Source organism: Rutidosis leptorrhynchoides, chromosome 4 (genome assembly GCF_046630445.1).
Source record: "Rutidosis leptorrhynchoides isolate AG116_Rl617_1_P2 chromosome 4, CSIRO_AGI_Rlap_v1, whole genome shotgun sequence".
Classification (NCBI taxonomy): domain Eukaryota; kingdom Viridiplantae; phylum Streptophyta; class Magnoliopsida; order Asterales; family Asteraceae; genus Rutidosis; species Rutidosis leptorrhynchoides.
In genome coordinates, this window is record NC_092336.1 from 560,449,443 (window position 1) to 560,475,376 (window position 25,934).

The window sequence follows — 25,934 nt, forward strand, 5'->3', positions numbered from 1 at the left end:
TTCCAATCTTGTAAGGTGATCATCCAACCTCAAGAAATCTTTGTTTCTTACAGTAGGTTATCATTCTAATACAAGGTAATAATCATATTCAAACTTTGTTTCAATTTCTATAACTATAACAATCTTATTTCAAGTGATGATCTTACTTGAACTTGTTTTCGTGTCATGATTCTGCTTCAAGAACTTCGAGCCATCCAAGGATCCATTGAAGCTAGATCCATTTTTCTATTTTCCAATAGGTTTATCCAAGGAACTTAAGGTAGTAATTATGTTCATAACATCATTCGATTCATATATATAAAGCTATCTTATTCGAAGGTTTAAACTTGTAATCACTAGAACATAGTTTAGTTAATTCTAAACTTGTTCGCAAACAAAAGTTAATCCTTCTAACGTGACTTTTAAAATCAACTAAACACATGTTCTATATCTATATTATATGCTAACTTAATGATTTAAAACCTGGAAACACGAAAAATACCGTAAAACCGGATTTACGCCGTCGTAGTAACACCGCGGGCTGTTTTGGGTTAGTTAATTAAAAAACTATGATAAACTTTGATTTAAAAGTTGTTATTCTGAGAAAATGATTTTTATTATGAACATGAAACTATATCAAAAAATTATGGTTAAACTCAAAGTGGAAGTATGTTTTCTAAAATGGTCATCTAGACGTCGTTCTTTCGACTGAAATGACTACCTTTACAAAAACGACTTGTAACTTATTTTTCTGACTATAAACCTATACTTTTTCTGTTTAGATTCATAAAATAGAGTTCAATATGAAACCATAGCAATTTGATTCACTCAAAACGTATTTAAAATGAAGAAGTTATGTGTAAAACAAGATTGGATAATTTTTCTCATTTTAGCTACGTGAAAATTGGTAACAAATCTATTCCAACCATAACTTAATCAACTTGTATTGTATATTATGTAATCTTGAGATACCATAGACATGTATACAATGTTTCGACCTATCATGTCGACACATCTATATATATTTCGGAACAACCATAGACACTCTATATGTGAATGTTGGAGTTAGCTATACAGGGTTGAGGTTGATTCCAAAATATATATAGTTTGAGTTGTGATCAATACTGAGATACGTATACACTGGGTCGTGGATTGATTCAAGATAATATTTATCGATTTATTTCTGTACATCTAACTGTGGACAACTAGTTGTAGGTTATTAACGAGGACAGCTGACTTAATAAACTTAAAACATCAAAATATATTAAAAGTGTTGTAAATATATTTTGAACATACTTTGATATACATGTATATATTGTTTTAGGTTCGTGAATCAACCAGTGGCCAAGTCTTACTTCCCGACGAAGTAAAAATCTGTGAAAGTGAGTTATAGTCCCACTTTTAAAATCTAATATTTTTGGGATGAGAATACATGCAGGTTTTATAAATGATTTACAAAATAGACACAAGTACGTGAAACTACATTCTATGGTTGAATTATCGAAATCGAATATGCCCCTTTTTATTAAGTCTGGTAATCTAAGAATTAGGGAACAGACACCCTAATTGACGCGAATCCTAAAGATAGATCTATTGGGCCTAACAAACCCCATCCAAAGTACCGGATGCTTTAGTACTTCGAAATTTATATCATATCCGAAGGGTGTCCCGGAATGATGGGGATATTCTTATATATGCATCTTGTTAATGTCGGTTACCAGGTGTTCACCATATGAATGATTTTTATCTCTATGTATGGGATGTGTATTGAAATATGAAATCTTGTGGTCTATTATTATGATTTGATATATATAGGTTAAACCTATAACTCACCAACATTTTTTGTTGACGTTTTAAGCATGTTTATTCTCAGGTGATTATCAAGAGCTTCCGCTGTCGCATACTTAAATAAGGACGAGATTTGGAGTCCATGATTGTATGATATTGTGTAAAAACTGCATTCAAGAAACTTATTTTGTTGTAACATATTTGTATTGTAAACCATTATGTAATGGTCGTGTGTAAACAGGATATTTTAGATTATCATTATTTGATAATCTACGTAAAGCTTTTTAAAACCTTTATCTATGAAATAAAGGTTATGGTTTGTTTTAAAAATGAATGCAGTCTTTGAAAAACGTCTCATATAGAGGTCAAAACCTCGCAACGAAATCAATTAATATGGAACGTTTTTAATCAATAAGAACGGGACATTTCATGAACGAGGTCTGATTCCATCGAGTAGATATCCAGAATCCGAGTACCTTCTACTTACTGAAGATGGAGAACCGGAGAGTTTTCATGAAGCAGTAACTCATAAGGATAAAGAAAAATGGTTGCTCGCAATGCAGGATGAGATGGATTCTCTGCAGAAAAATCAAACTTATGAGATTGTAGAACTTCCACGCGGGAAGAAGGCACTGAAAAATAAATGGGTGTTCAAGCTGAAAAAGGATGGTAGTGGAAAAGTGGTGAAATACAAAGCACGACTTGTAGTCAAAGGATTCCAACAGAAGAAAGGGATTGATTTTGTGACGATCGCTCCAAATCCATATGGACGAACACGTCATTCATTGATTTCATTGCGAGTTATTTGACCTCTATATGATACGTTTTGTAAACATTGCATTCTTTTGAAAAGGCACACCTTAATTGAATATTTAAATCAAAGGTTTTCGACATCTGATGATTTCTACATATAGACAATCACCATAAATAATAGTTTACAACAGTATTTTCGTTGACAATGCAGTCAAAATAAGATACATGATGATGATTTGGTGAATGCAACGTCTCCTTGAAAAATATGTCATGTAAGACTCCATGCACATAGCTTGTTTAACATCTAAGCAAACAGCGGAAGACTTCTAGGAAACCTGAGAATAAACATGCTAACAAGTGTCAACACAAAGGTTGGTGAGTTCATAGTTTTAATGTTGCGCATAATCTGTATATAAAGGTGGATCACAAGATTTCAGTTGTTCAATCCAGAAACGTTTATCAAAATAATCTATGAAATTGAGCACCCTGGTAAATAAACTTAACGTATATATAATTTGTACCCTTTATATACGCTTCTCAAATAGCATACGTCCGTTAAAAGGCTAGTGCTCTAGCTCGGACGGGGATGTCAAGCCCTATGGATCCATATATAACTACTCGCGCCCACCAGTTCTTATAACCAGCAATTACTAGTTACCAAAGCTAAGGGATTTTCGGTTCAAACTCAGTGTAGAATTTAGTATGTACTTGTATCCATTGCGTTTAAAATAAAGTGCATGTATTCTCAGCCCAAAAATATATATTGCAAAAGCAATTAAAAAGGGAGCAAATGAAACTCACACATATAAATATTGTATATCGGTTAATAAAGCATTTGCATGTATTCTCAGCCCAAAAATTTAGAGAGTAAAAGGGATCTTATGAAACTCACGCATATAAATATTGTAAATCAGTTAATAAAGCATTTGCATGTATTCTCAGCCCAAAAATGTAAAGGGTAAAAGGGATCATATGAAACTCACGCATATAAATATTGTAAATCAGTTAATAAAGCATTTGCATGTATTCTCAGCCCAAAAATGTAAAGGGTAAAAGGGATCATATGAAACTCACCTTAGCAGCATATAAAGTTGTTCACCAAAATGTGACCAAAACTCGGATTACCAAATAATCGTAGATCTCAACGTATCAGTATTGAGATTCAATATTGTAGGAAAGTACGTAGATGTAACGGAGATGATAAACACTAGGTTTGATTTACAAATATACCCCCGAACATTACCCATAATCTCCTTGGCAATAACCCATAATTTCCTTAGCTCTATCCCGCTTGAAAACCATTTTGAAAGTGACATGCTCATAACCTCGTCGTAGTATTTTATGTATAAATGGTAATAATACTAATAATGATAATAAGATTAACAATAATATTAATCTTTAATACTAATAATAATAATAATAATAATAATAATAATAATAATAATAATAATATGATAATAAAATAACAGAGGGAGTAATATAAATTTTATGAGTGTGTTTCCCTCGAGCCAAGACTGTCGAAATATATAGATGTGGCCAGGATTTTTATCCCATGCGATCGCATGGTTATTATGAGGGGAGGCCATGCGATCGCATGGCTCCTTTTTCCAGCCCACATGAATTTGTTTGTTACCTCGTCGACATATTAAATATTACGTAAATCGAATATTAAAATTTTAAAAAGTCGTATTTATTAAATACTTCAGGGGTATTCTATGTAACTTATAATTAATAATTTCTATCATGTCGTTTTCATGTGAATAGTAAATGAATTAATTTAAATTCAACTATTTAAGCTACACGTTGTACGTTGTGCTTTACAAATTGTACATTATTAATTTAACTTCGTTTCTTAAAAAAAAATTACAAAAATTATATCATAAAAATAAAATGACTTAATACGTAAAAATTTTTAATTTGAAATAGCATCGTTTAATAGTAAATTTTTAATCATTTCGTATATAAATATTATTCGCATGATTCCGTATATATCGAAAACTCTTATATTTATTAAAATATGTATATAATACATGTTATGACATTCGTGAATCGTTGGACAAACAGGGTGGTCAACCGTTATATATAAAAAAATTATTTTTAAAAGTTTTAAAACTTGTCAAAATTCATTGCTTATCATGTCGAAAATATTAAATCATATAGAGAATTGGTTTAAATAAGTCAAAATTTTCCGGGTCATCACAGATTTTGACGAGATATTTTCACCAGTAGTCAAGATGACTTCAATTAGAGTCATACTTGGATTGGTCGCAAGTATGAACTTGGAGCTTGAACAGATGGATGTAAAGACAGCTTTTCTTCATGGAGATTTACATGAAGAAATTTACATGGAGCAGCCAGAAGGTTTTGAGATTTCAGGAGATAACCTCGTATGCAAGCTGAAGAAAAGTTTGTACGGTTTAAAGCAGGCACCTAGGCAGTGGTACAAGAAGTTTGACTCGTGCATGGTGAGTCACGGGTACAAGAAAACTGCAGCAGATGAGTGTGTCTACATTCAGAAGTTTTCTGAAGGAGATTTCGTTGCTCTTCTACTTTATGTAGACGATATTTTGATCGTAGGGAAAGACGCAACGAAGATCAACCAGTTGAAGAAGGAACTCTCTAAGTCTTTTGACATGAAAGACTTAGGACAGACTCAACAGATTTTGGGAATGCAGATAACCCGAGACAGGAAGAATAAAAGGTTATGGCTATCTCAGGAGAAGTATATTGAACGAGTGCTTTCACGTTTCAATATGAACAATGCCAAACCTGTTAGCATTCCATTAGCTAACCATTTCAAGTTAAGCAAGAGTTCTTGTCCCTCATCCAAGGAAGAGATCGGGGAGATGTCGTCAGTACCATATTCTTCAGCAGTTGGAAGTTTGATGTATGCGATGGTGTGTACAAGGCCCGATATTGCTCATGCAGTGGGAACGGTGAGTCGTTTTCTCTCGAACCCCGAGAAAGAGCATTGGGAGGCGGTAAAATGGATTCTCAGATATTTTAAAGGTACAAAGAATCTATGTCTTTGTTACGGGGGAGCTGATCCAATCTTGGAAGGCTATACAGATGCGGATATGGCCGGAGATCCTGATAGTAGGAAATCTACTTCAGGATTCATTTACACTTTTGCAGGGGGAGCTGTTTCATGGCAGTCAAGACTACAGAGGTGTGTTGCATTATCCACAACTGAAGCAGAGTATATTGCTGCCGCAGAAGCTGGAAAAGAAATGTTGTGGTTAAAGCGTTATCTTCAAGAATTTGGAATCAAGCAAAAGGAGTACAAGGTATATTGTGACAGTCAAAGTGCTATAGATTTGAGCAAGAACTCCATGTACCATTCTCGTACAAAACATATTGATATTCGCTATCATTGGATACGCGAGGTAATTGATCGACAACTGTTGAGACTAGTGAAGATCCATACAAAGGAGAATCCTGCGGATATGTTAACAAAGGTGGTGACTCGAGAGAAGTTGGAGTTATGCAGAGACATAACTGGAATGTTCGTGGATTCGGCTGGAGGGGGAGAATTGGAGATTTCCAGCCTACAATCTAGAAGCCCACCTTCTAGATATTCAAAGTAGGCAACATTGACAACTCATATGGAAGTAGCAATGTTGATGATGATGACGGCCGCCAACCTTCTCCGTTCACACCATTCCACCGCCATAGAATTTTTACTATAAATAGAGGTGCAAACCTCAGTTGTAAATTATCCTAAATCACTCAGAGAAGTGTAATCACAACCTAGAGAGTGTGTGTGAGTTTGAGAGTTTTTTTGTAAGAGTTTTGTAATACTCTGTAAATCTATTCTTGTGAGTAATAGAGTTGTTTTTCTCTCAAATTTATATCTCCCAACGTCCAGGCGATCCCCTCTTCCTAACACTTCAAAGGTCATCAAAGGTAAAGGATGTACCAATGATGTTGAGTTGAAGATGGATAATGAAAACAGATCAGTAGCAATGGAATCCATTGATCTTGAAGCCAAGAGTTCTGAATCCTTAAATCCCTCTTCATCAGTTGGTAGTGAGTTTGGTTTTACCTCATCTTCAGTGAGCAAGTGTGGTCTTGTTAACTCGGCGAAAGTATCCGGTCGTAATTCGAATTCTCCGGTATACGGAAACCAGTCAACTGGCGTTGTTGTTGAGTCCGGAGATCATGGGGAAGCGAACAGTTCTCTCTCTCTCCTTGTTCCAAGGTCTCCTCGATTTCCCACAAGCGTGCAAATGTTGCTTCGGTTATATCACAAGAACCATGTTCCAATAGCGCTTGTGATGCTACCGAGGTTGACGGCGTGAAGTTCAAAAAAGTCTCGTGTGAAGAGAAACAGACATTAAATATCGATGAAGCTTTGGAAATTGAGGATATATTTGTTCCAGATATTTCTGCAGGGAGTCAAATTTTAAATCAAGTGAATGGGCATGTGGAAGAAGTGAGACCAATTGATCAATCACATGGGCTTGCAGGCCAACATGGATCTTCAAAATTAAATCAAGGTAATGGGATTTTGGGAAATAATGGGCCTCTAGATCAATCAGTTGGCTCAAATCGAGTGGATGATGAGATGTATTGTGATCATGTACTTGCCAAGGAAATTGAAAAGAATATTCCTGAGCCTAGTGGGATTATCTTAGAAGAGGGGAAACTAGCAATGACAATAATAGAAAAAATCAATGGGTCTGAGATCGCTGATAGTTCAATAAAAAGTTTGGTGAGCCGTTTTCGACATAAAAATAAAAGAAGAATAAGGAATTCTTTAATAAGCATCATTTTCTAAATCACATTCGGGAAAAAATAATTTTGAAAAGTTCTGGATATCGTAATAGATTTAAGTGGGGTCTTCGAGCGTTCGATGTAATGAAGAATATGGAGGAAGAAGAAGAGGAGGATGATGATGATGAAGATGATGATGAAGAATTTTCATCCTCCTATTCAGATGCCCAATATAATTGATACGTCTCTTGGTCAAAGCCTTATATACTCATTCGTATTTCTCGTTCCATTTTTCGTGGTATCTTATAGAGTGTCAGAGTTTGTTTCTCGGGTTCGTAGTTTCGTGGATTGTGTGTGCTCGTGTTGAAAGATTTTTTTTTTTAGTTTAGTTGTCGTGTTTAGTTGTTGTTCGTGTTCGTTTGATGTCGATGTATTTGCTAGCTTCTGGCTAGTTTTTTTTTTTTTTTTAATACAATTACTTGCCTTTCGAAAAAAAAAACAACAACAACAACAACAACAAAACCCAATCCCATATGTGTGGGGTATGGGGGAGGTGAGACGTAGACAATCCTTCCTCTATCCTTGAATAAAGAGAAGTCATTTCTCCACCCCGAGTGAAACACTCACAAGAGTGAAGAGAGTCCTCCCTCTCCCGATTCGACGAATAAAGAGATTGCTTCCAAGCGGACATCCGGCCAAAAAATAGGAAAATAAAATAAAATAAAATAAATAAATGAATAAATAAATGGATAAATAAATAATAATAGAAAAGATAATAATAAAATATATATATATATATATATATATATATATATATATATATATATATATATATATATATATATATATATATATATATATATATATATATATATATATATATATATAGTCTTAAGTGCTATCTATAACTTTTAGAACACGTATAATTCACTTTTCACTTGTACATTGATGATAACCACCCTAATAACTTTTAAATACTAACCCACCAATTACGTGTAGGCCATGGTCATGATTGTATTAGTTATTATAGCGTTCAGCCGGACACAACCTCTAAACAGGTCACTTGATGCCTTGATCGGTCACAATTGTAACTCAACCATATAATCAAATCTTTTTACTTATGTATATATGTGTGTGTGTATATATTTTCAAAAAAAAGTCATTTATGCATGATAAAGTTCACTAGAGATACTTCTCACGCTAACATTACAGATTTCAATTTTCAATGAGGTTCATTATGTTGAATTTATTGTAGTCTTTGCTCTCTTGCATTTGTGACGATCTAGTTGTTAGTTTAGTTTAATTTAGTGTTTGATTCAGTTGGTTGTGATGTGTTTTTGAATAGCGGTTAGATTTTAGTTATTTAGTTTTGAGCCTTTCATTACCTTGTTGTATAAATTAACATTTGTTCGTTATTTTAGAAAGAAAACAAATTTCAAAAAAAAAAAAAAAGGAAAAAAAAAAAGGAGTAACAAACTCTAGAAGAATCAGCAATTTCGTGTTGCCCAAACCACACGGTACAACTTATTAAGCACATCGTACGACCCAGTAGGAGACTTTTCCTTATGCAAACTCAAACCACAAGGTGCGAGGGTTACTAGTAATATTATTTTCATTTCTAAGTTCATTTCCTTTCTAGAAATCAACATGCCTCGCAGAAGCTCCGGTGGTAAGTTTCATCCACAATCACTACGATTACTATTTACATGTTTCATTTACAACATATATAACAGCGCGCATGAATAGTAACCCGTTACAGTAGTCAGTTTTTTTTTTTCTTTTTTTTCTTTTTTTTTTTTCTACTAGGAAACTTTGTTTTTTCGATTCAAAATTTTCGGCCCAACGAATTGGGCTAACTGGCCACTTCCTAGTTTAATTGTTTCAATCGTATGACTAATTATCTTCAATTTATATGTGACTTGTGAATTTAATCACCAATCTACATGACGTCACCTTTTTTTTTTTTTTTTTTTTTTTACAAAATGACATATTTGTTCGAGATTTAGCTTTAACCTATCCACGTGTAGTTGTTCTGTAATCGATTTTATTGGAACCTGAGGAATTTTTAGGTTTTCGTTGAGGAATTTTTAAGTTTTCGTTTATAGATGGGGCCTTCGTTTATCTCTCTATACATGTATTTATGTATGTTTCTAGTTATTCAAATTGACATTTAGAGCACTCCCAACGTTGCCGTCCACAGGGCCGCCCAGCACCTCGCCCACCTGAGCGTCGATGGCAGCGTGCCGCCCAGGTGGCCGTCCAGGGCCTCGCCCAGGCTATCGTTCTTCCGCTCGTGCTTTTTGATCATAACTGTGGACGATACAAACGGGTTCTTTTTGCTATTTTTCCTTTTTGTTTATATAATTAAATAATTTTGTTGTATGAATTTGATAAGTAGTGAACAAAAAAAGAAGAATTTTAGGTTTGAAAGTTACATCTGAAAATGAAAATGGTGTTTCAAGTTTGGGGAAGATGATGGTTGTTGTTATATATAGGACCCACCTCAATTTAATTTTCCTTTTAAAAAATACATACAAATACAATATATCAAGCTTTATATATCTGGATGGCCCGATGGGTTACTAGTATTAATATTAATATTAATATTAATTAAATAATAATAATAATAAAGAATAAAGAATTAATAATAATAATAATAATAATAATAATAATATGTAATATTGTAATATGTAATAATCATTAATAATAATAATAATAATAATAATGAAATTTTAGTTTTATGTTATTAAATATTTATTATTTATAATATATATAACTAAATTAATATTATTTTGGAAAAAATAAAAAATTAAAAAATTAAAAAAAAAGAAGGAAGGAGTGTCATGGTTGGGAGTGTTTAGTCCTGTGTTTAGTCCTGAGAAAGAAGTGGAAAAAAGTGCTGATGTGGCGCTGATGTGGCGCTGAGGACTAAGCTGGAGACATGTCTCCATTGGGAGCAGTCTTAGGGTGAAACGCTTGACTGTAGGAAAGAGTATTCAATTTGGGAGTGACCTTTATCAGAAAAAAAATAAGCCCTTAATTTTACTTATTATTTTTTTAATTCCACCTTTTTAGCTTAGATAAGCTATAAGGTCAAGCTGGAGCTGTTTGAATTGATCTATTATCATAGTTTTATTCTTATTAACCAAATAAGCTATAGAAAATGGAAGCTTATTTTCACCCTCTTTTAAAAGCTAAGCAAATAAACTCCACAAAAGGGGCTTATCCAAATACTACAAGGTTATTCATCTCTTACTTTTTTTGTCACTTGTGACTTAATACGCCTCTCATGTTGCCTTTTACGTTTAATAGATATTATATTTTACTTGTGATGTGACTAGTTTCACATAGCTATGTATGTGAGCGTCTCGTGCTAACATTTCAAATTGCAGGAAGGTCAGCTCGTGCACCTGCTCGTGCTCCAGCACGCAATCCCCCAGCACCAGGTAAATGTGTGTTTTTTATTCGTCATTACCAGTTTACACGTTTGGATAGTATGTTCACCTACCTATGTCCCAACTAACATTTCAAGTTTTACGTTTGCACTTTTGCAGTCAACCGTGCACCCCCTCCAGCCCCTGTTCAGAGTAGCAATGGTGGATCAATGCTCGGAGGCATTGGTTCAACCATAGCTCAAGGTATATCAACAACATATCAACCGTGTATACACTTTTTGGTGTTATTTTGACTAAAGATCCACGTCCCTTTCTTTTATCTCTTATTATAACTATGTTGTTGGTAGGTGTGGCGTTTGGTACCGGAAGTGCTGTTGCTCACCGGGCTGTGGATGCTGTGATGGGTCCCCGTACAATTCAACACGAAACTGTTGCTGCTGCTGCTGTTGCACCTGAAGCCATTGCAGCAAACAACTCTTACTCTGATGCTTGTGGCATGCACACCAAGGCATTCCAAGATGTATGTCTCTCTCTCTCTCTATCTATTTCCCTATGCATGTGTCTATTTTTTTAACTTCTTTAGGTTACTTCCAGCATTTTGTGAATGAAGCTAGTAAAATTGGGAACTATAGGTTGTAATGAAGGCTGGTTTTATCATGTAACATTGTCACTCATAGTACTGACTACTGAGTAACATTTTATAAGATAGAATTTAATAGATGACTGTTGGCCATGCCCAAGAGTCATATACATGTGAAGTTTTTTATAATGTTATAAGAGTTGTGAGAAATGTTTCAAACACGGGCTAGTTAAATGACAAATGTTATGTGAATGTTTAAGACGTTGATTTGAGGTCAAAACGCGAGGTTTTGGGTACGATGGTACGCCCTTGTAAAACTTGCAAGGGTTCCTGTTATAATATGTAAAATGATGATCATTTTTGCTGGCACATACAGTAATCCTTTTTTGTTTGCATGATGCAATAATGCTATGACAATTGTCATCATAGTTGGTTGGAAACTATATGTTGTTATTTGCACGTTATAATCCTAGCGTTGTCAACAGAGTAATCCTTTTGACTTTGAAATTAATTAAACTTCTATCTGACCCCGGACAAAGGTGGTGGTTAGAAGCTTTTTTTCTCTTCAGTATAAAATAGCTATGATGAATTCTTTTATAAAAACGAAAGAAATGCGTAAAAAGCTTGTCTCTGAAAATGCTGTTTTTGATCTAGTTCTCGTCCTTTAGATTTTGATAGTGGGAAAACAGGTTACTGACTTACTGATGTAATTATTTTGCTCATGCAGTGCATTAACAGCTCTGGAAGTGACATCAGCAAGTGTCAATTTTACATGGATATGCTAGCCGAGTGCAGGAAGGGTTCAGGTCTCTCGGCTTGAGTTGACTGTTCTTCGTACTCACTTCTAGTGCGTATGATTTTATTGTGATTTTGGGACATGAACTAAAATATTTTGAATAAGTGACTTTGACGTTGATGAAAATCATTGTCTCTGCTTGTTGGATGGATGCTTTAAGTAGAGTATGATTATGCTGGTTGATTTACCTGCAAATGTAATTGTTACCATTTGAACACCATCTTCTAAATACTGACCACGAAGATGTGAAACCGAAAAAACTCACGCAACTAATAAATTGTTGCCTACAGCTCAAAACCGTAACTAAAAAAAATCTGTAAATTACCTTATGGCTACTAGTTAATATATTTGACCTGCTGTTACCTAAGTGATCTAAGGGCCGATCACAATGATTTTTAAAATGCTTAGTTGAGAATTGAGACACTACGTTGGTGTTTGTTTTTTTACATTGAAGACCTTATTAGATCTTGTGTTTGTATGCGGTAAGTCGTTTTTATTTAACATGTATTTTTTTGAGAACATGACAAATAAGATCTTTAAATGTCTTCTAATTAGAAAGATCTAAAATATAGCTTCTCATATTTTTTAAGACATTTTGATCCACTACATTTCTAAACTTATCCCATGTCATCAAATCTCTATGCACCTAACCTACATAAGATTGCAAAACTCCGTCAAATTATTTTCTATCGTTGATTAATTTTGTTATTTCAATCTCTCGTATGCCTACCGTAAGCGATTTTATGATTAATTTGATCATTACCTTAACGTAAGCGACTTCATTATGATTCGTTACTGTGTGATTTTTTATGACATGTTATCAATTCTATTAATTTATTAATGTTTCGTATTTTTAGTAATGTTCTTATTTTTAGTCAAACAATAGTAAAAACTAGATCCGAATCGGCCCTCGCGATGCGGCGGGGCTTTCGGGTTGCATACTCATATTTAACGTAACGTTATGTATTTACAGAATCGCAAAATGCGTTGCTGCGGGTGTGTTGTGAACAGAAGTTAGCTCGAAAGATGTTGCGTTTTTCAAAAAAACGTTCGTTTCGCGTATAGGAAGTTGCGTTGTGTTCGTAAAATTATTTCGAGTTGAACGGTAGTGGTGGAAAAATTTAATTCCCGGCGAGCAGGAAGATATGATCCGTTGAAAATTTGAGTGGAATTTATTTATTTATTTTTTAATAAAGAAACAATATTACGTTTTATACCTCTAAAGAAATGAGAAATATACCGTATAAACCCTGGATGAAGGGGTAAATGTGAAAGTTGAGACATGTGTGTCGTTTGATAAATTGAGAAGAACCAAAACGACTTAATTTGGCTCTTGTTTTAGTATATAAAAGTTAATAATTTCTTAAAATATCAAAATTACCTTTATTTAAAATTAGATTGACTTTCGCAGATAAAAAAAGAAAGAATAAACAACCTTTTATCTCCAGTATGCAGACTTCAGGACCACATCTTCACCGGCTCACATAGTTTCAGACATTAGACATCACATAAACATCTTACGGAGTAAAAGACATGTTAAACAACAAATAGCACATGCGTGTTTATTATTAAGCAAACACAGGAATTTACACTATGCATTGTCTACCCGTGAGAATATTGATGAATAACCCCCTTCAAGTTTCTTTGGCAGGATCAATCTCGTCCATGTTGCCTCTCTCTTCAAACCCATTTTTTGTGCAAATTTGCGAAAACAAAATAAAGTTAGTAAAGGAGCAATGCACAGACTCAACAACTTGGCTGCAAGGTTCAAACATATTGGTTAGAAAAATTACACGGATACTCAATGTGGTTTGTATTAAATTGTTAGGATAGTCAAAAATAAATTTTTCGATACGGAGTATTTGTGGTTTACACAGCTTTCATGGATGGTCCAATCGTTAGTTTGCCGTATGAATTTCCCGTGAACTTATAACAAGTGAAATCCCTATGAGGGTATGAATTTTCCGTATAGATAATCCGATCTTTGTTCTTTTTCCATTTAGTTTGTCCTTTTCACCTTAATCTTTAACACTCCAAAATTATAAAACCCTTATTTTATAAATCATTCAAAATTTATTTTGACTTCTAATAGCAAAAGCTAACCCGAATCTGTATCCCAACTTTAGTATTCTTCATCGTATACATTCAAACACCTCCAAAAGAGAAATCAATAGCTTGTGCAACCAATGAATTTTTTTTTGAAATAGTAATATTTTTTAATATGTTTACAAAACTAGAAATTTGGAAAAAATCTTTACAAAACTAGTAAAACCGGAGTTTCAAACTCCGGTTTGGGCCAAACCGGTGTTCCAAAGTCCGGTTTCTATCTACTTTGTCCACTTGGCAGAGTGACATGGCAAACCGGACTTTGAAACACCGGTTTGCCACGTGGCATTTTTTTTTTTTTTTTTAGGATTCTGGAATGAGCTTGTTTATTTGTTTTAAAAAAAATTTAATTGTTAATAATTGATATTCATCCCTTAAAAGAATTAGCTTATTAATTACGGAGTAATAACTATCTGAACTTTTACTTCTCAAACTACATTAAAAGAAGTTTCAAATTAGCTTATTAATAATTAATATTCATCCCTTAAATCTAGCAAAAATAATTAAAAAAAATTTCTAAACAAATAAACGAGCTCATCCCATAATCCTAAAAAATAAAAATAAAAAAATAAAAAAAAATGCCACGTGGCAAACCGGTGTTTCAAAGTCCGGTTTGCCATGTGGACAAAGTAGATAGAAACCGGACTTTGGAACACCGATTTGGCCAAATCGGAGTTTGAAACTCCGGTTTTACTAGTTTTGTAAAGTTTTTTTCAAAATTTCTAGTTTTGTAAACATATTAAAAAATATTACTATTTCAAAAAAAAATTCTGCAACCAATAGCGGTTCCAAACCACTTGATGGGTTTGGTCTTTTTGCTACATTATAAGTGACGTTGACATCCGCCAATCCGATTAACGTTTTCCGTTTGCAGAAAGCCTCTTCTAATTGATTTTACGCTTAGCGGGTAGTATATCCGGTATGCATATGGTTAAGTCTTCTAGTTCGTTAGTATATCCGGTATGCATATGGTTAACGATATATGTAGCATCATACTAACTCTATATATACTTGTATATATACATGTTGTACTTGTCCTTAGACCAATCCCAACCATGACGCCGTCATGAGCATTTCCTCAGCGCCACATCAGCTTTCTCTCTCCTCCTTTCTCACCATTTCCTCCCATAACACTCTCATAACACACCATTGTCAACCATGACATACTTCCTCAAATTATTATTATTATTATTATTATTATTATTATTATTATTATTATTATTATTATTATTATTTTTTATTTTTATTTTTATTTTTTTATTATTATCCTCTTATTATTATAAACTTAAAGTATTAAAACTTACAAAAAATTAGTGGGAAGCCTAGAGACAATCTGGGCCCCCACACCTCTAGCAATAGCAAAACTTATCCTAGTAAAAATATGAGCAGCAGCACCGGCACCAATATCTTGCGCCATCGAACTCTTCTGAACCCGCTTTAGCAAAGAAACAGCATCCTTTTCTAATTCCCCAAGGGAAGAAAATGAGAAAGGAATGAAACCATAACCAATCGCCTGACATCTAGATTCGTACTTGACCCGCTTCCGACGAGCCGCATCAACCACAGCACGTCCAGGGACAAAGTCAGAAAGCCCAGACTGTGTCAAAGGAGAAGACCCTGTCAAGTCAACACAAACATCGCGACCACAATCTCAGGAATAAAGTAACACATCTGCATGTCTGAGGGCCCTGTCGTTCCCTCCAGAAAACCCAATGTCAACCTCCTTTCTCGCTGAAATCCCAGATCGATAACAAACATCAACAAAGGAATCCCGAACAACATTATGTCGATGCTTAATACCCACCATACCAGCACAAGACACCGCGTGATCCCCGAAAATATTCCCAGTAAAAACCCTTGAACAGGCAGAGCATGCCGTCGAGATAGAGAACAATGGAACACCCAACCGGTAGCACAACACACATCGGTAAGTCTTTGCGTTCATCGTCTGACCCAACCCCAAAATAGGGACTGCCCTTAGCCAAGCAGAGGTGTGATCACCCTGCTGCGATTTCCATAAGGCTGATTGTCGGGGAGATAATGAAAAAGTGGATTCTGCAGAAGCAGTAACCTTTGTGAAATAAACATCTGCCAATTTCTTCATGAGTATGGGGGCAGCGACCTCACTCTGATTACCTAAAATATCAAACCCAACCGTTTTATTAAACAGACCCAATGCATCTTCAAAAGCACGACCAAGACCAACAATACCCGCATGACGTAGGAGCTTGGTCTGCAACCCAGCAGACTGTAATCGAGAAGCCAGAAAAGCATAATGACGAACATCTCCCGCAGAATAAACACCAAGCCCTCCAAATGCAAATGGCAAGGTGGCAAGCCGCCACTGCCAATCACCAAACCCAGGCCCTGAAGCAGTAACAATACGCTCCAAGGAAGATCGAAGGGCTCCATCGAAAGCGCGTTGAGCCGCCTCAAATATACTAGGAGGACAAGTACGCAAGGTAAAGTAGAGTTTAGAAACTCCCGTACATGCCCTAAGCAACAACAACTCACACTGAGGATCATCAAGCTTAGCAACCTTATCCATAAGCGCAATGGACTTGGTTACCCTTTGCATCACCAGTTCACTACTAAAACCAAGATCGGAACTTGCGGGGGCCCCAAGCAACTTAACACCATTTAAAGGTCGAGCAATATTAGGAGGAAAGACACCTGCTTGCCTGCTGCGAGGGTCCTCCGTAGGCCAGAAAATTTCTGTTTTTTCAACGTTGAGATGTAGCCCAAAACGAGGCCCATCCCCCATAATCAAATGCAAAACCTTCCCCACCACCAAAGTGTCCCCAATAATAGTGCCATCATTCAAATACCACGCCTGAAGACAAACCTCAAAATTATCTCTGATTTTAGAAACCAAGGGTTGTAAGACCAAAGCAAAAAGCAGCGGACCAAGGGGATCACCCTGTTGCACCCCCTGAGAAGACCATAAGGTGTGGTTCCCATAATACAATCTTGCTGGATTAGAGTAGCAAAATTCAACCCACTGAGAAATGCTCGGACAAAGGCGGCGAACTTCACGTAACATGAACGTACGATCAACAAGATTGAATGCATTTTGAAAATCAACTAATAACATAGAGAGGCCAACATCAGAGCCACGATCCTCAATCAACCGATTCACAGCATGAAGAATAGCCTCACCACCTGAAGAAACACCAACACCAAATTGAAGACCATCGAAGTAACTTCCCAAAGACTGGCTAACCATAGCAGCGCCAACCTTCAAAACAAGACGTCGCCAAACAGTACCCACAGCTATAGGACGAATACCACCGCCGGGCTTGACAAGCGGTGTGAGGGGAGCACTAGCTATATACTCTCCTAATTCCATAGGGCACCTTCCAGCTAGAAAGAGATTAACGACCCCGGTAATAGAGCCAACCAACTCATCCGAGACTGCCACAGCAGCACCACTCAAGCAATCCATAAGGTGTTGTGCACGTAAACCATCCCTACCACATGATGTGCCCCGAGGAAAACTTTTAATCTGGCCCAAAACAACAGCAGAAGTCGTAACGAGGTGTAGGTGATCAACCGGCGAATCAGGCAAGGATGGAGCTATAGAAGAAGGATGCTTAGACAGCAAGTCCGCCAGCGTGGCGTCATTATAAGGAGCAACGCCTGATGAAGAAAGAACACGAGCTGCAGCGGTGTAATGGCCATCACAAATCTTCCTACGACACTGCTTAATATTACGCTCTTCCAAATCAAGGACCTCATCATCAACCACTGACAACATAGGAGAATCCTCTGCCAAATACTCCCTCACAAGCTATAAACTTCCACCCGCTGTCCTAGACTCACGAAAACTCCGTGGCCAAAAGGTTTTAAGGGTACAAAAGGGTAACACCAACAAAGAGACCCAACTAGAAATGTCATCAGGCTTATAGACCACCTTATCAAGAGCACCTTTCAAAACTCGAGAAAAACCCAAACGACACTTGGGAGGGATAGACTTAACCGTGCGAAACCCCTTAGAGAACAAACGATCAAGGAGAGCCACATCAAAACCATCGTTATGATCACGCACCGAACCATCCTCAATACAAAGTCGAGCATGAGAAGAGGGGGCTAGTGGCTTGGTAAAATTATGAAGTACAAAACGAACAACACCATTTCCCTCATCGGGGGGAGGCACATCTGGGCCCCTACCATGACGGCACTTAGCACGTACCGTGTGTGTTTTGTAGCAAACACTACATAACCAAATCCTCATACGCCTAAAGGTAACATCAGCCTCAGTATAAACACCCAAATTAGAAGTAAGAGAATGTCGAGTGATATCCCGCGCATCGATACCACAATGACGATCACTAAGATGCTTGATAAGAGAACTTCTAACAAGCCCATTTCCACTCTCATTTTGACAGCCACTAAGACCCACAAAGGGACAATGAAACTTCACAGCGGCATGTGACATAGCTACACACAAACTTTAGTAGTAGTGCATAGCTAAAAAGACAGATGCAAAAACCTCATACACCGTAATATAATTAAAACCATGAAGCCAAGATAAAACTCATTGAGGACTTTTAACAAACACCTTGTGGGCATCCCAAAAATATTATTATTATCTCTGCTCTGCACAGCTCTCATCCACACAAATGGGGTAGTGATATTCCAACATTGTTTTTGATAGTAAATTTTGGTGTATAAAAAATCATTGTCAACTCCCTTTACAGATAACCGATTTATTATTATTATTATTATTATTATTATTAGTAGTAGTAGTAGTACTAGTAGTAGAAATACGTTGACATTATAAATAAATACTCGGTATTTTACAAATAAAATAATTGAAATAATGATAATGATAATGATTAAAATTAAAAGAAAAAAGTACTTGTATTATAGTGTACAAATTTGATGACAACCACCAATTTACTACATGGTCTATATTTTTATATTAATACTTACATGGTCTATATTTTTTCAACAAGGCAATATATAATATTTTTATCATCTTCCACACCTATCATCTTCTACCTATTTTCATACCAAATCTCCATTTTTATGAAGATTTGGAAGCTCTAAACAAAAACGGCAAATAAAAAATAGAAGGGAGAATAAGGACCCACCATTTTATCAGTTTGGTTCGTGCTCACTTATGCTTATTCATGAAAATTTCGAGGACGAGTTGGTTGATGTCGTCGGAGGGCGGCCGAGGGCGGCACCAATGACATCGGCGCCCTCGGATGAAGGTGAGGAAGACACTCCCCAGTACGTACTGCTGGGAGTGGTCTTATAGTGATATCTTAGTAGTTAATAGTTAGTTCAATCACACTCTCACGTCCCTTTAACCTATCCTTTAACCATAAGTTAATTACTCAGATCCACCAAAGTTAGCTAATATTAGCATTAAACACTTGTTTAGTTATTTATCATTCTTAATGTTAATGTTCAAGTATTAGTTTCCCTGTATCTGTTTTGTTGAAAGAAAAAACTAGAATTAGATTATTAAAATAAAATAGTTTTTTTAATTAAAATAAAATTATCCTTTAAAATAAAATTAAACTCAATTAAAATTAAAAAATAAATAATACATGCAGTACTAAATAATACTCCGGAGTACACCAACCAAAAATAAGTAATAAATAAAATAAAAATAAAAAAAGGTTTCTAGAAGAATTACAATTTCGTGTTGCCCACACGATGCAACTTAATAGCACGTCGTACAAACCCAGTATGGAGATTCTTCCTTATAAAAATCCTAACCACAAGGTACGAATTCAGGGTTACTCGTAATCTGTTCATTTTGATTGTAGAAAAATTAACATGCCTCGCAGAAGCTCCGGTGGTAAGTGTCATCGAACAATTAGTATATCCTATTTCTATATTCGATTTAATTTAATTGTTTCAACTTTCAAGAATATGACGATTCGATTATTTCAATTTATTTATTTGTTTTGTTTTTTTTGCTAATGAAAAACAAGCAAATATATATGGACAATGTTAAGACCTTCCGCTTCTTATAAGAAATGGTGAAAACGGATCGCCTTTTAAATTTAGTGATACGTCTCTTTTTTTGTCACTCATGACGTGATGGATCTCACATGTGGCCTTCTAAATTTAATAGACATTATATTCTGTTTTTGATGCTTTTAGTTTCACATAGTCATGTATGTGAGTGTCTTGTGCTAACATTCTATATTGCAGGAAGGTCAGCTCGTTCACGTGCCCGTTCCCGTTCTCCAGCACGCAAACTCCCAGCATTATAAATGTTTAAAATTATTTATTTGTTATTGCCATTGTTTTTCTTTATGACCAGTGGACATGTTTTGATTGCGTGTTCACCTACCTATGTCCCAACTTACATTTAAAGCTGTTTTACATTTGCAGTCAAGCGTGCACCCCCTCCAGCCCATGTCCAGGTTAAAAGTCGTGGTTCAACGGGCATTGGTTCAACCATAGCTGAAGGTATATCAACTACATATTAACCGTCTATACACACTTGTTAGTATTTCCTTTATTTCTTCTTCTTCTTCTTCTAATTATTATTATATCTACGTGTTGTTGTTGGTAGGTATGGCGTTTGGTACTGGAAATGCTGTTGCTCATCGGGCTGTGGATGCTGTGATGGGTCCTCGTACAATTAGACACGAAACTGTTGCTGCTCCTCCTGATGTTGGCCCCCCAGAAGTCATTATTCCTGTTGTGGGCCCCCCAGAAGTAACTGTAGCAAACATCTCCTACTCTGATGCTTGTGGCATGCACGCCAAGGCATTCCAAGATGTACGTCTCTATATCTCTCTTTCTGTATGCATGTGTCTCTTTTCTAACTTCCTTACGTTGCAACATTTGTGGGTTGTAATGATGAAATTATTCTAAGTAAACGAGAGGAATGAGTAAATAACTTGTCTCTGAAAATTATTATTTTAATTGAGACGTTTATTTAATTAGATTTCGATAGTGGGGAAACAGGTTACTATAGGTTGAAAATATTTCTATTTTGAAAAAAAATTCCTCTACTGATATATTTTTTGTTACACTTGCAGTGCATTAAAAGCTCTGGAAGTGACATCAGCAAGTGTCAATTTTACATGGACATGCTAACCGAGTGCAGGAAGGGTTCAGGTCTCTCCGCTTGAGTAGACTGTGTTGAAATAAAAGGATCAGAATTGTTATCAATTCATCATTTCCTTTAAAGAGTTGATTAGAGTTGACCAAGATATGTCTAACGGCTAGTTCCTTTATTCTGTTAGAAAATAAAATAAAAGCCATCAACGGCTATAACTCCCAACGGCTCTTTAGGACCAATTAGCTGTTACTCCTTTGTTGTATAAATAGTTGAGCATTTCATTGTAAAGAAATTAATTTTCAAGCTTGTATCAATTCAAGTTCATCAATATAAATTGATCAATACAATTACAGCTTTTTAATTCTCTTAAATAACATGGTATCAGAGCTATAGTGTTGATCTTGGATCAAAACACCAATTTAGCTTCAGTCATTTACCAAAGAATTGAGCCGCCATGTCTCACGACGGTAGCTCAGTTCATCATGAAACCAACATCAAACCGACCAACGTTTTAAGCAAACAGAGTTACCTGGAAGTTCTACGCCAACGAACCCTTGGGGCAAGGTCAAATAAAATACCGTCACAAGGGGGGGCAACAGAATCCACAACCATCAAAACAAAATTCACTGTAGAAAACCGCCAATTGACACCACAAATGGAATGTACATACCGTGGTATGTCTAAACACATTAAAGATAACTGTTTTAGAATTATTGGTTACCCCGAGTGGTGGAGCAACCGGGAAGACAGCAAAACGGTGACGGCAGCGGCGAAAGTAGCGGCAGCCGGCGGCCACCAAGAGGTTACCAGCAGCGGCGCCTCAAGAATCGCCCATAAAAAGGTCAGAGGTAAGTCTCCTTTCACTTTCTCGTCACGAAAATCTGCCATAGAAAAAAGGGAAAACCCTAATTGCTTAAAAACTGAAAGAGCAAATACTTTAGATCATAAATACAACTTTCCGACATCAATCGGAGATGAAGCAACATTTGAAACCCATAATCGTTTTTATTGTCTTCAAGAGACAAGAGAGAGAACTGGATTAAAACATAACTTGGAAATAGATAAAAAGCAAATGACTGTACATGAGAAAAATGATAAGAAATGGGTGGATAAAAAGAAAGTTCACGTGGTGAATTGTAGTCACAAGTCTTCTGTTGACCAAAAATTGCAAAGGGGTCCCTCCATCTCTACATCTTTTTCAAATAAATCCATGATTGATAAGAATTTGCAAAACAGTACCAACTTTTTTAGAATTTCTATTTTTGACACTAGATTTTTAAATGGTAAAGCAAATGTAGTTTCAAATAGCACAAAAAGTAACGAATGGATTTTTGATTGTGGTGCTACACACACCATGAGTTTTGAAAAATCCGATTTTTATGCTCAATCAAAACCTCGGGTTAGTAAAATTCAAACGGCTAATGGGGGTGTTGTACAAGTTGAAGGGGGTGGAAAAATTGAAATTACTCCAACTATGAACTTATCTAATTGTTTATATATTCCAACCTTGTCACATAAACTTTTATCCGTTAGTCACGTTACAAAAGAATTGAATTGCTCCGTTTTACTACATCCCGCGTTCTGTATCCTTCAAGATATCAGAACTGGGGAAATTATTGGGCGTGGCACCGAACGGGCGGGTTGTACTATGTGAACGAAGTAACCCAACAAGGTACCGTGATGCTTGCCCACGGAACACCTTCGAGGGAAGCTTGGTTATGGCATAGGAGGTTGGGTCACCCATCTGTCGGATACCTACATGCTTTATTTCCGAGTCTTTTTCCATCAAATGTTGCTTTAAATTGTGAAACTTGTATTTTGGCTAAAAGCCACCGAAGTACTTTTAAACCAAGTAATACGAGAAAAGATGTTCCTTTTGCTTTAATTCATTCTGATGTATGGGGTCCTACACCGGTTATTGGGGGGAGAAATTTCCGGTACTTTGTCTTATTTATTGATGACCATTCACGAATGACTTGGATTTATTTTTTAACCCACAAATCAGAAGTTTTTGATAAATTTTCTCACTTTTATAAAATGGTACAAACTCAATTTAACAAAAACATACAAATGTTAAGATCCGATAATGGGGGTGAGTTTGTAAACTCATCAATGAAACTTTTTTGCGAAAATAATGGGATTATTCATCAAACCTCGTGTGCTCATACTCCCGAGCAAAATGGCGTAGCCGAACGTAAAAATCGACTACTTTTAGAAATGACAAGAGCTTTATTAATTGAATCCAAGGCTCCGAAAAGTTTTTGGCCCGAAGCTCTTGCTTCCGCTACCTATCTTATTAACCGATTACCTACTAAAGTTTTGGGCACAAAAACTCCTAAAGATACTCTTTCCCAATTTCATACCCTTCCGACCTCATTTAGCATTGAACCTCGCATATTTGGGTGTTCCGTCTTTGTTCACATCCCAAAAAGTGAGCGCACCAAACTAGATCCATGTGCGGAAAAATGTGTGATGGTTGGTTATGGGATCAACCAAAAAGGGTATCGGTGCTATAGTCCAAAGAAACGTCATGTCTACACTACCATGAATTGTGACTTTCTCGAAACAGAATATTTTTATCATACCCAACTCACAAGTGAGGGGGAGAAAGAGGATAATGACACTCTAAGTTGGATACAATGGACACCTAAACCTGAAAATATCCAAATTCCAAATTCAAATCCCGACAATATCCAAATTCCAAATATCCAAATTCCGATATCAAATCCCGACAATATCCAAACATCAACATCAACACCAAATCCCGAGACATCAAATACTACAACACAAGATAAACCAGAATGTTCAGATCAAAGTGAATCAATTCCCGACGAACCGCAAAGTTCAAATCAAAGTGAATCAACTCCCGACGAACTGCAAAGTTCAAATCACGAATCAACTCAACAGATTCCAGTGAAACCTGTTGCAAGTCAAAATGAATCAAATGAAGGTTATGTACTTCCTCCAAGAGCTAACCGGGGAGTTCCACCTAAAAGATATGATCCAGAGAAAGAAGCTCTTAGATCGAGATATCCAATGGCGAATATTGCCAACGGAAATTTATCAGAAGAAGCAAAGAAATTCAATTCCGCGATATACTCTGAAGAAATACCAACTACCATAGAACAAGCGCTGAAATCAAAAAAATGGAGAAAGGCAATGGAAGTTGAAATGGAAGCTTTGAAGAAAAGTGATACATGGGAAAAATGTATTCTTCCCAAAGAGAAGAAGCCAGTAGGATGTCGATGGGTGTTTACAATAAAACACAAACCAGATGGCACAATTGACAGATACAAAGCTCGGCTAGTTGCCAAGGGATATACTCAGACTTATGGGATAGACTATTCCGAGACTTTCTCACCGGTGGCTAAAATTGACACCATTAGAGTTCTCTTCTCTGTTGCCGCAAATAAAGGATGGCCTCTTCACCAGTTTGATGTGAAAAATGCTTTTCTACACGGCGAGCTCAAGGAAGAGGTCTATATGCAAGCTCCACCAGGATTCACAGAAAACTTCAAAAATAGGGAAGTTTGTCGCCTTAAAAAATCTTTATATGGGCTTAAGCAATCCCCTCGGGCTTGGTTTGGAAAATTTACCTTAGCAATGAAAAAATATGGTTATAAACAGAGTAATTCAGACCACACTTTATTTTTAAAACAAAGAAACAAAATGATAACTTGCTTGATTATTTATGTTGATGACATGATAATTACAGGAAATGACAGAGATGAATTTTTTAAATTAAAAACAAATTTATCAAACGAATTTGAAATGAAAGATTTGGGAAGACTAAAATACTTCTTAGGGATTGAAGTTTTACGATCTCAACAAGGAATATTTATATGTCAAAAGAAATATGTGCTTGATTTACTTGCTGAAACAGGAATGATCGACTGCAAACCAGCCGAGACCCCTGCAATCCCAAACCAGAAGTTGTTTATTGAAGAAGGAGTTGAACTTGCAGATAAAGTTCAATATCAAAGGATCGTTGGAAAACTGATCTACCTTGCTCATACTCGCCCAGATATAGCGTATGCAGTAGGAGTTGTCAGCCAATTTATGCATCACCCTCAAGTACATCACATGGAAGCTGTGTAGAGAATCATCAGATACCTCAAAGGAACAGCTGGACATGGAGTTGTATTCAAAAACAACAGACACCTCAAAACTCAAATATATACAGATGCAAGTTGGGGAGGTGAAAAAGGAGACAGAAAATCCACATCAGGGTATTTTACCTCAGTTGGCGGGAACCTGGTTACATGGAAAAGTAAAAAACAAAAGGTTGTAGCTCTTTCAAGTGCTGAAGCTGAGTTCAGAGGGATAGCACGAGGAGTTCAAGAAGCTTTATGGATCCGAAAGCTACTAACAGAAATCGGATTTCCACCAGAAGACAATAGTCAGATTTTTTGCGATAACGAAGCAGCCATTGCTATTTCAGAAAACCCAGTTCAACATGATCGGACAAAACATGTTGAAATCGACAGACATTTTATCAAGGAAAAGCTTGAAGCAGAAATCATCTCTCTACCATTTGTGAGATCAGAAGACCAGCTCGCAGACATCCTCACCAAATCAGTTAATGGAAGACTATTTAAAGAAGTATTAGTCAAGTTGAATTTCGGAGATCCCACTATTCAACTTGAGGGGGAGTGTTGAAATAAAAGGATCAGAATTGTTATCAATTCATCATTTCCTTTAAAGAGTTGATTAGAGTTGACCAAGATATGTCTAACGGCTAGTTCCTTTATTCTGTTAGAAAATAAAATAAAAGCCATCAACGGC

The 25,934-nt window shown here is 36.1% G+C and overlaps 2 protein-coding genes across 2 annotated transcripts; both read left to right on the forward strand.

The window, feature by feature from the left end:
• The first annotated feature begins 8,802 nt into the window (after positions 1–8,802).
• On the forward strand, positions 8,803–12,384 carry LOC139845297 (uncharacterized). Its single transcript, XM_071835556.1, has 5 exons — positions 8,803–8,905; positions 10,629–10,682; positions 10,791–10,874; positions 10,979–11,151; positions 11,939–12,384. The coding sequence occupies exons 1-5, from the start codon at positions 8,884–8,886 to the stop codon at positions 12,029–12,031; spliced, it is 426 nt and encodes a 141-aa protein (XP_071691657.1). The 5' UTR covers positions 8,803–8,883; the 3' UTR covers positions 12,032–12,384.
• A 7,383-nt stretch (positions 12,385–19,767) lies between these two features.
• Positions 19,768–21,229, forward strand: LOC139845298 (uncharacterized). Its single transcript, XM_071835557.1, has 5 exons — positions 19,768–19,928; positions 20,288–20,335; positions 20,468–20,548; positions 20,655–20,863; positions 21,127–21,229. Exons 1-5 carry the CDS (start codon positions 19,907–19,909, stop codon positions 21,217–21,219), a joined length of 453 nt encoding a protein of 150 aa, XP_071691658.1. The 5' UTR covers positions 19,768–19,906; the 3' UTR covers positions 21,220–21,229.
• Positions 21,230–25,934: the final 4,705 nt, after the last annotated feature.